We start from the raw sequence: 10,998 nt of genomic DNA on the forward strand, positions 1-10,998 counted from the left end.
ATTAAAATGACTGTTTTGTCAAATGCTCTAAAGTTGAGGGCATGTTGGTGTAATTTACCCTTTTTGTTAATCTTTTATTGTTTAATAAGACTTCACTCTTAGAAGATTTTTTTGCTATTAATCTTGTTTATGTATGTAAAATTGCATTTTAAGGATGGTTTTGTCATCATCTATGCTCGATTCTTTTGCTTATTTTTACCTACTACTTTGGACCATTCGTGCTGATTTTTTTATCGTAATTAAATGATTGAAATTACTCTAAATATATTATACTTAAATTGTGACATAATTGATTATCAAAATATCTTAATATTAATTTGAGACTGAGGTTGAAGTTAAAATCTTTGATATTTTGATGGAGGTTGTTGTTGAATATGAAGGTTTATTTTATTATTATTTTTCTCAAATTATATTATTTCATCTATTTTGAATTTTCCTAACCCTGTAAAATCTCATAAAAAGCATTCTAGGCGGCGAGTTTATGCAAGCTTATAACAATCGAGTTTTGTTAAAGAAGAGCAATCCGGATCTTCTAGAACCAATGTTAGAAAGCATTTAATTAAACCGGATCGTTACCGCTTAAAAAAAGATCAACCAGTAAAAAGGAAAAGAAAAGAGAGGAAAAATGAGTTGGAAGAACGAACTACCGGACGAGCTATGGAGAAAAATACTTGAAATCGGAATCAAAGCCTCAAATTTTACTTTTAAAGATCTTTGTTGCGTTTCAATCTGCAGCAGACGCCTCCATCGTTTATCCAACGACGACTTACTCTGGTCCCACTTGATCTCCGTTGATTTCCCCAATCAAACATCATCATCTTCCTCCGCCAAATCCCTTTACAAAATCAGGTAAATTCCAAAGATAATTGAAATATTCTCACTTGAAATTTGTTTAAAAAGTTTTGTTTTTTTGTTTTTGGTAGGTTTGAGAGGGAAAAAGAGAGGAAATTGTGGGCTCATAAAAGGGCGGTGTTGAGGAAAGAGAGTCTGGTTTCGGAGCATTTAAGGAAACTTCGAGAAATTGAGGTTCGGTTACGTGAAGAAAGAAATAAATTGAACTCTGCACTTTTGGAGTTGTCTAATTTACACAAGGTCAGGTAATAATATCTTCTTCTTTTTTTTTTTTTGGAGCTTCTGTTTTTCTGACATAAATTTAAGTTTTCTGTTTAAAACTGAATATATCGATCTAACTTACATAAGGTCAGGTAATGATTTCAATTTTTTTTTTGTAGACTTTTCCCCATGTTTTTAATGTTTAATTTATGGTTTTGTTGCACAAAAGAAAAGAATAAGTTGATATATTTGAGGATTTAATCTCAGTTTTTCTGATATAATTTTAAATTTTGTTTGAAGTTCTAATTTTTCTGTTTAAATCAAATAAACAGTCCTGGATATGTGTATGTTATTGACTTTTGTGATTAAAGGATTTTAGGAGGTCAGAGTGTTCTAATTACTAGTAATATGTTACACCTTCAATGGTTGAATTTAGTCATTTTCTTTTGTAACAAGAACGAATCTAGTTTTGGGTTGAAACCTCAGAGACAAATAGAACACTTCGCATTTTTATTCTTCTTTCTTTAAATATATTTCGTGAATGTTACTTGTGAGTCCTCATTGGATTCAATCTTTGGGCATTGGTTGTTTCAGTCAAGCGTCCGTGGCTTTGAATGTGTGGCAGCCTGAGGTTGTGCGTGGTAGGCACAAGCAAATGGTTGAGCAATGTGTTGTACCGGTTGAATCTAGAGTTCATGCCCTAGATATGGAGGTTAAACTTTGCAACCAACAGCTACAAGTGTTTGATAAGGCTTATGTGAGTATTGATTTCTTATGGTGTGCTAACATGTCTAATTAATAACTTTAAACTTGTGAACTACGTTTGATGTGTCTATGGTGTTTTAATGACAGAGAGACGAGAAGAGAAGGCTTGATACTGCTAAGGAAGAGTTGAAATCCATGAAATATCACCCTTTACGAGATTATACGCTATCAAGTACTGAAAACCAAGAAAATCGGAAAAAGAGGAAGAAGTTGAAAAACATGCATCAACTGTAAGATTCTTGTTTATCCCCACATCTTATAAAGCATCTAGACTGTTCTGGGGAAAAACAACCTTCTGGATATGTTAGGCTTGTATTGTAATCTTTGGCATGTTTTCTATGCTTCATTATGTTCACGTACTTTTCATTCTAAAAATATTTATGTGAGTTGTTTGTTTAAGATATTTTAGGGCTAAGATTCATATTTTCTGTCAGTTCTTCCTGCTCCAGGTTTGTTTCAAAGTAAGGGAGGAAAAGGAAAAAGAACCTTCCGCGCTAAGCTTCATTTAGTTTCTCATAAATCATTTGATTGCTGTAATAGATTTCTTAGGTCACAAACGAGTTAAGTCGTTTGAGTAAAGTAGTCCTCACTCCATAGTGGTGTGGTAAACCTCATTTCTGCATTTCTCTTCTGCTCTTCCTGCATTTTGATGTATGTTAGGATAATCCGTATGACTTGCTTAACATTAATCCAATTAAATGCTTTTGTTTCATCCATTAGGTTTCAGAAGCCGGAAAAGTTTCTTGCTTTCTAGTTAGAATCAAAAGAAAAATGGCAATAAGATATTCCCCAGAAGGTATATGCATTTGTTTCTAGGGTATGTGTCCCTTTGAGACAGTTTCAATCTACAATATGTGATCACATTTATGAAAAATAAAGGTGCAGGGGAACTGGTGACTGACAAGTGTGTGTACCTAGTGACTTCGTAGGAGAAATCTATGTTACTTGGAATTGGGTACAAGTGTCGGGAACTGGTATGTGATTGAGATGGGTTTGTTCCTTGTATTTGGAGAGTCTTTGGAAGATTGTATCCTCATACTCACGTTTGGATATGCAGCAGATATGGGTGTTGGACAATGATACTTAAAGAAAAAGGAAGACTTTGAGCAACCTAGTGAAAATTTAATTCCTCTCCATAAATCAAGAAGCTATTTTATGATGTCTCCAGTGGCACCATATAAAAAATCAATGCCTCTGGGTAAATCTAGAAGCCATTTTATGTAATCTCCTGAAGATGTTCCTCCTACAACTGGAACTAAATGGAGTCAGCTTTTGTGTCTGGAGTTTATTTGAAGTGCTGAAGTATAGTATTATTCTCCTTCTAAATGGAGTCTGCTTTTGTGTCTGGAGTATAAAGAGGTAAACCACTTAAAGGGTAAAATTGTGTTGTTCTTGTTGGATAAATCATATTTTGATTGTCTCCCAACCTGAAGCCGAAATAAATACTTCTTATTTGGTGGGTTAATGTTATTCTTCTGTTGTATGTCATTATTATTGTTTTCTCCTAAATCCATACTGCCTAGCTGTTATTCCAATAGTATGTTGTTGATGATTTAATTTACTTACACAACTATAAATCCAGTTCTAAAGTAGAAACTAAAATGTTCTCGTGATGTTTCACAGCTCCTGATAAACAAATGGTAAAACAACATAGATGAGCATGTTTGCTGGATTGCCTTGCTGCTCGTACTGGCTCCCATCTTGGTATGTTGTATTGTGGCTTTTAGTTGTTTTGCGGTGCCAAAATGTGCGTGCCTTTTAGAGGCTTTCATCAATTGTTAGAAATAATCTTCATTTAGAAGCCCTTTTTGTAAAACCAATTTGGTGGTCAGACTTTTTTTAACTGTAAAGCTTCATCATCTGGCTACAGGTAACTATGAGCCTTCGGGTCTTCCATGCTCTGGCCTGGAAGTTTCTGACAAGGGTGCCGATTGCCCTGTCTACCTTCTAAGGGCCGTAGGACTCTGGAAACCACGGAAGGAAAATGGAAGGAAGAAGGAAATGTTGGGTTTCAAGCCAATAGAAAATTTGAGCTTTCCAATTGCTTGAACCGTTGGCTCAAGTTTTTACAGGTTTAGCTTTTGATTTTGACGGTTCGATTTATGATTTGATTGCTGTCCTTGCGGAACATTAATCTTAAGTTTTGACACTTGCAAGTTGAACAAGAAAGGACTGTTTCATATCGGTATATATTTTATTTTTAAATTTAAATCTTGTTATGTAATGTAATTTTTTTTTTAAGTAATGCGTAGTTTAGTAACATTTTTGTTTACATTTTTATCTGCCATTATTTAAGAAACTTTTCAATCAATAACTATTATTATACTAAAAATGATAATTTTCTTATAAAATAAAGAAATATGAAGAGAATAATGAATACAAATTATGAGAGTAATAAAGAATGTATTTTATTGATCAAAAGAGGTAATTATAATATTTCATTAGATTTTCTATTTATAGGCATAAGAAGTATAAAAGAAGTAGAGATCAAATTTTAATAATTAATAGAATTTAAAGTATACTGAAATTTTATCTTGATCATGTTGGATATTCACTTAATGAAATATTTATAACTCTTTCTTGGATGTTCATTGGTAGATAAAGTGTAATGCGTATTTACTTTTTCTCATAAAAATATCATATATTTTTTCATATTCTACGTATTCAATCTTAAATACTAATTTTTCAAATGACTATTTAAATGTATTGCTAAGCATTTATATAACTATTCTTTTGAAAATTATGAGGGGAAAATTTTGGAAAACGTGTTTTGGTCTCTTCAGGAGCTTCAACAATAAACATAATAAACTTTAATCATGATCTTTTTATAAAAATACAAATAGGTATTTTTGATCATTATATAATCTTCTTTTAACTATTATTGACAAAGTCAAAATTACTACACATATTCAATTATTTCAATTCATATAAATGAATAATTTCTCGAGAATTTCAGTACGCTTCTAATATTCTAAATCCTTCAAGGATTTTAATATAAATTTTATTATATAGTGATTTATAAAGGTTGTAACAATAACCATTAGATGCAAGTTAAATTTTTTATAAATTGTCAAAATAGTATGTCTAAAGATTATTGCATCTACTACAAAAAAATATTATATCTTTTCATAATCAATACCAGTACTTAGCGAAAAACTTCATATTTTTATTCCGCTTTTGCAAACCTACTTCATTTGCACCCTCATTGGCTTTATACCTTTAGATATTTGGACTATTGGTCCAAAAACTCCATAAATTTAATTGTACTTGAGTTGCGTCTTTTTATTTTGATAAATTTATTCCGTATCTATATTTCTCAATAGATTTACTCAAGGTCCTCCTTTTATTTCATTATTTCATTGTTTCAATAATAATATTGCATGCAAAATAATTGTCGACCACTTTTATTATTCGGTTTCATATTTTCTCAAATTAAAATAACTTACCGAGATCTCTTATTTTCATTATTTTAAAATTTAGTTTGAGGTACCTGAATCTTTTCTGGAGTTTTACTTATTAGATATGTCTTGGGTCTCTTCTAGAGCACCCGCCTTCACTATATGACCATCTAAAGGAATTTTCACATTTGTAATCGATCAAACTATTATTTATTCTAACTGATTGTCATATTGGGACTTTTGGTTCAAATTAAAATATTAACTTGGTTATTTTCATTAATTTTGTAAATACATCTAATAGTTAACTTGTAATGAGTTATCCTTATTGAACTTCTGGTTCAAATTACTCTCCCCTAACTCATCACAAGTTATTATTTCTCTCACTCTAATGTCGGGAAAACTATCAAATCAAAATTGTAATCACAAATCATGTTATAATTGAATCTCGAATACATTCAAAACATCTAATAATATAAAGAAACTTATAATTAATATATATTCCCAACTTTCTTTGAGAATTCACTCATCTTTGTGCGTTGTGGTGAAGCAATTGGAATATATATGCACATACAAAAATTCAAAGATGAGAAATATTTAGCTCTTGATCAAAAACCAATTGTAATGGGGAATATTTATAACTTATTTGCTTGATGCGTACAACACGTAAATCAACATAATTTCATGTTCAAATAGGAAGTTTAGTTCTCATAATTAATGTTTAGACATTAATCAGAGGTATTCAATCAATAATTTCTCTGAACCATGATGCGTAAACTTTTACAAAAAATTTTTAAACTCAACCAATAAAAGATCGAGACATAAACTCATCAGTATTAGCAAGATGAATTGTCTTAATTGCATGACCTGAAATTAATTATTTAAACAAGCAATCTTGCAAATGACAGATTGCAAATTGATGACACATATGTGATTATTTTGTAGATGCATATACCAAAATCATATAATATTAAAATCATCCACATGGTGGATGAATGGACCCCATATTTATTTCAAAAATGCGAGACATTAAATCTCAACTTTAGCTAGTGAGTTTTTAAGAAAATTTTTTATTGAGAACAAACAACAAATGATATATATTTTTTTTAAATTAAAGAATCTTTTGGTTCTTTAATGAATGTACAAATAAATTCCCAATTAATTTTCGCATCATATATGATCATGGATAATCTAACTGGTCACGTCAAATAGTAAATGTATTTATCTTAGTAAACTTCTAGTTTACTTCAACATGTTTTTCAATTGTACTAATAATGTAAATATAATTTTTGACAATTGATAATTTTATTGTCATTCTTTTTTATTTTACATCCACATGTAAATACTATTATGACATTTACTACTAGAAATGTTTAAATCAATGTGAAGTCTATAATGCCACTAAGTCAATAAGTAAATATAATTTTCAAACAATTATATGCAATATTCGCTTCAGGGAATATGTCGAAATCTTGAAATATCTAAAAAAAAATTAGAACTTCAGGTGCATCTAACCATAACGAACTTCAGATAGAATTATCATATTTTATTACTCATAAATAGATATTTCATAGTCAAATATTTTGCTTCTAACCCCTTAATGGGGATGATGACAAAAGAAGATCACAAAGATTATAAAATAAATATAAATTAATAACCCAATCCTCTCTTTTTCATCCTTTCAAAATAGATATTTATAACAATAGTGATTCATATGAAATATAATATTTTCCTCATTCACAATCTCAATATAAGATCCATTATAAATATTTTTTAAAATCAATAGATTAACCATCACAAGATATTAATATATTAGCTTTTTCTAGAGCTTTCGACTAATTTTGCATTGTCAAATATTGAAATAATATTTGTTTGTTTTAGTACCAAATAAGATAAATACTTTCTATCTATAATGATAGAATTTATTACTGCATTCTTATATCCTTCCTCAAAGAATATTAACAGAAACAAAATATTTGGGCATATGTCACATGTGACCAATAATCTTTCATATTACATTGATAACATAAGTTATCTTTACCCTTTGATGAGTTATCTTGAGAACTCTCATTGTTCTCTTATTGATTACTATATTCCCACTTTTAGTGGTCCCTGATTATATCTTTTATTTTCTTTATGTTTACATTCATTTCGAGGAATGCAACAAATCTAATAGGACAAGCTTATAAACATCCCAATAGATTTTTTATTTCATAATCACCATCGCAAACATGTGTGAGATTTCATGTAGCACCCTAAACCCAGTCTAGACATCTAGACCAAGTTCGGAGAGTTACATCACCAATACTAAAGATACTACTATCATAACGCAGTCGAAATGAACCATTCATCACATAATATCCTTCATAACAATTAATTAAACACATAATCTTCATGTACATGCCCAAATTTGACCAGGCCTTAATAAACAAAGCCCAAACTAAACTAAACCCAACAAACCCTAAACCAACATCAAGCCCAAACTTAAAACCCAAAACAAAAACCTAAAGCCCAAACTATAGCCCAAAATTTTACGAGCCCATTACCCTAAAAAATTAACAGAAACAGAAAAACCCTAGCAGCAGTGCATGCCGCTCCCCACGTGCCGGGTCAGCACGTCCAACGCTGAGGCTCAACCACTGCTGGCCCGTCCCATCACCTGCAACCTCCAAAGACCTGCAAACAGCGAGAAAAGAGGAAAAAAAGAAAAAAGATAGCAGCAACAACAGAGAAATAGTAGCAACATTTTCTTAATATTGTAATCGACTATAGAGCCGAAATGAGATCAGTTGTAAGAAAGATTTTTTTCATTTTCGAAATAAAAAAAAAAGAAGAAAATTGAAACAGAAAGGTGATTTTCGTTCTATATTTTGTTCATTTTTTTCTTTTAAGTTTTTTCTTTCTTTTCTAGTTTACATACGAAAATAAAAAAAGAAGGAGAAACTCACCTAAATCGGTTGATTCGTTCACCGTCGGTGAGGGCCACGCTGAAAAAGGAGAAGAAACTGGGTGTTTCTTTGTTGCTCCATCGGATTTTGGTCGGGTTTTCGGGGTTTCGGCCTCGGATCCTTGCTCCACGTGTGATGGGATTCAAAAGGGTTTTTTTGGTGCTCTCCGGCCACCGTGGACGGCGGCACCGTCACCGGCAACTGGCGGCCATCACGGTGGTCTGGCGATCGGACTTTGGCTGGAGTTCGGCGAGTTGAGAGGGTTTGGGATTTTTTCTTTTGGTTTTTAGAAAAGAGGAGGCTGAAAATGAGAGTTTTAACAAATTTTGGGTTTATATACAACCTAGAAACGGCGCCATTTTGAGGATCAGTTTCAGAGGCCAAAACGACGTCGTTTTGGCCTCTGACCCGAAACCCGACCCAAGAAAGCCTAGGATTCCCGTGTTTTTGGACCAAGGGTCTATTTGCGCCCTTGGTCCTTCCACTTTTGAGGCTGTTTTAATGTGGTCCTTTTATTTTTTTTAATTTTGCCACAATCTTTTTACTTTATTTCAATTTAACCCCAAACCTTTTGACAGACAAGCACCTGAACGGTGTCGTTTAGAGAACTGGGTATATTTCCCCATATACTCCTTGTCCTTTCGCACGTATTGCATTTAAGCCCTACATTTTTGTTCTATCTCAATTTGTCCTTATATTTCCATTTAAATTTTAATTTAATCATTTTCGCATTTATTCTTCTATAAATTTAGCTCAAACTTTTCTTCTAATTCCAACTCAACCCCTAGTTTATTTAATTTCGTTTTTTTATTTGTTTCATGTATTATTTACTTAATTAATTCATTTGTTTTCAATTTTTTATCAAACCGTTTATTGGTATTTATGTTTTATTTTCGTTTATTATGCATTCGTTTCATTTTTATATTTTTTATTTACATACATTTTTATATTCTTTTATTTTGTTTGATCTTTTTTTATTGTTATCATTGTGATTTATTCATTTACTTATTTATTACTTTGTTATAAATTTTTAGTATTATTATTATTATTATTATTGTTATTATTACTATTATTTATATATATCTATTTTTTATCCTTTATATATATATGTATATTTTAAAATTTAGATTATTTGTGTTTCTTAACTACATATATTGTTCTTATTATTATTACTATAATTATTCGTTTTCATCATCATTTATGTACTTTATTATAAATTGTACTCCTAATTTCATTCATATCTTAATTTGGTCTTTGTATTCTTGATATTCCTTACTTATTCTCTTTAATATTTCTTTATTGTATCTATTTACTCATCCCTTTACTCACACATTTTATTATTATTATTATTATTATTTTTTACATAAAAAATCTGAACTTGACAATATAAATATATATATATCTATTTTACTTACTCATCCATCTGTTATTCCATGAATTTCAAACATATCTATGCTATGATCGCTTGTTATTATTATGAATTTTCGTTTTATCACTTCATTTATTCATCGAGACTAGTCCACTAAAATTATATTCATCTTTACATGTTATAGTAATATTTATCGCATGTTGTATATCACTTTAAATGTTGCATTAATTTTCACCAAAATTCATAAAAGGGATTCTTTAGTAAATGCGATATTTTGTGTTTTGGAAATTCGAGAAATTGTGCCCTAACGTGCTGAGTTTCGATTTTTCGTTTGACCAAACAACCAAATACCTTTTTTAAAATTCGGCCCGTGTTTTCTTCATTAAAAAAAGGGGCAATATTTCGTGTTTAGAAATTCGAGAAAACGTGCCCTAACTTACTGGGTTTCGATTTTTCTCGTTTAACCAAAATAATCGAATATCCTTTTAAAATTAAAATGCATGAGCTTTGAAAATCAAAAGGCAGGCTTATGTCGGGGGTTTAAACTGTCGTGTCCTAACGTACTGGATGTGACATTTTATTACTTCGGGATAAGAAGGTCTTTAGCATCCGCTTCGATTTGTTAAAATATTTTTGTAAAATTAACATTAATAGACAAGGGATTGTATTTTGAAATCTTTTCAAAATTTTAATTTTCGACATTAAGACAGTAATTAATCAATTAGGTATTAATTTTGGGCGTTACGAGGGTGCTAATCCTTCCTCGTACGTAACCGATTCCCGAACCCATTTTCTCTAATTTCGTAGACCAAAAGTGTTGTTTTAGTCAAACAAAACATTTTTATAAAAACAATCAAATTTCTAGGTGATCCAATCACACCTAAATAAAAAGGATTGGTGGCGACTCCTATTTTCATTTTCATTTTCAAAATCCAAGTCGATTCTCGTTTTCAAAAAAAATAGTTTTGACACTTCACAAATACCATAACATCATATAATACTGAAATCCCTAATAGTAATGCTTAAAAGAAAAATAAAAGCTTGACTGAGCTCTCGCGACACCGACTCAATCAAGACTGGGAACCACCTGAAATCCAATCAATAACAAAATGAGTTGTGAACTCAATGTGTAAAAGGAAATTTATTCAATTAATACTCACTTATAAAACAATTCCAAATTCAGAGATTCGGTTTGATATAACAGTAATTTCTACTCAGATTCAGAGCAAACAAGTTATATATATATATGCTATTTCAGTTCATATATGGTACAGATCAGATTTATATGCAACATTTCTATTTCCATCCGCTACACACCGTCTTTGGCCATCCCAACACACTTTTATGGACATTCAATGCCAAACCAACCTAGCACACCTTTAGAGTGTTCATTGACACTTTCATAGAGACGTAGCTTGGCTGCTAGATTAATATGCGACAAGTGCCAAAATTAGAGTAATACTCATTG

The 10,998-nt window shown here is 30.9% G+C and overlaps 1 protein-coding gene and 1 long non-coding RNA gene across 10 annotated transcripts; one reads left to right on the plus strand and one right to left on the minus strand.

Annotated features, from left to right (window-relative positions):
* Nucleotides 1–354: 354 nt before the first annotated feature.
* On the plus strand, nt 355–4,006 carry LOC107893858 (F-box protein SKIP24). Of its 9 annotated transcripts, XM_016818993.2 has the most exons (9): nt 410–849; nt 924–1,097; nt 1,648–1,810; nt 1,906–2,048; nt 2,539–2,614; nt 2,698–2,792; nt 2,879–3,177; nt 3,442–3,522; nt 3,689–4,006. In XM_016818993.2, the coding sequence occupies exons 1-5, from the start codon at nt 626–628 to the stop codon at nt 2,570–2,572; spliced, it is 738 nt and encodes a 245-aa protein (XP_016674482.1). In that variant the 5' UTR covers nt 410–625; the 3' UTR covers nt 2,573–2,614; nt 2,698–2,792; nt 2,879–3,177; nt 3,442–3,522; nt 3,689–4,006. The 9 variants fall into 9 exon arrangements, with proteins under 9 accessions (XP_016674483.1, XP_016674482.1, XP_016674477.1 ...); XM_016818988.2 differs by having other exon boundaries at nt 2,539–2,792; nt 2,876–3,177; XM_016818991.2 differs by having other exon boundaries at nt 2,539–2,792.
* Nucleotides 4,007–7,563: 3,557 nt separating this feature from the next.
* On the minus strand, nt 7,564–8,459 carry LOC107894886 (uncharacterized). Its single transcript, XR_001683305.2, has 2 exons — nt 8,162–8,459; nt 7,564–7,889 (listed from the first exon to the last, which is right to left on the minus strand). It is a non-coding gene; the product is annotated as an uncharacterized lncRNA (long non-coding RNA).
* Between the last annotated feature and the right edge of the window lie 2,539 nt (nt 8,460–10,998).

The sequence above is a fragment of the Gossypium hirsutum genome, chromosome A13 (genome assembly GCF_007990345.1).
Source record: "Gossypium hirsutum isolate 1008001.06 chromosome A13, Gossypium_hirsutum_v2.1, whole genome shotgun sequence".
Taxonomy (NCBI): domain Eukaryota; kingdom Viridiplantae; phylum Streptophyta; class Magnoliopsida; order Malvales; family Malvaceae; genus Gossypium; species Gossypium hirsutum.

Coding starts and splice junctions, on each gene's coding strand:
- LOC107893858 (XM_016818987.2), top strand. CDS start 626: ATGAGTTGGAAGAACGAACTACCGGACGAGCTATGGAGAAAAATACTT. Junction 850..923: donor AAATCCCTTTACAAAATCAG/GTAAATTCCAAA, acceptor TGTTTTTGGTAG/GTTTGAGAGGGAAAAAGAGA. Junction 2,049..2,538: donor TTGAAAAACATGCATCAACT/GTAAGATTCTTG, acceptor TTCATCCATTAG/GTTTCAGAAGCCGGAAAAGT.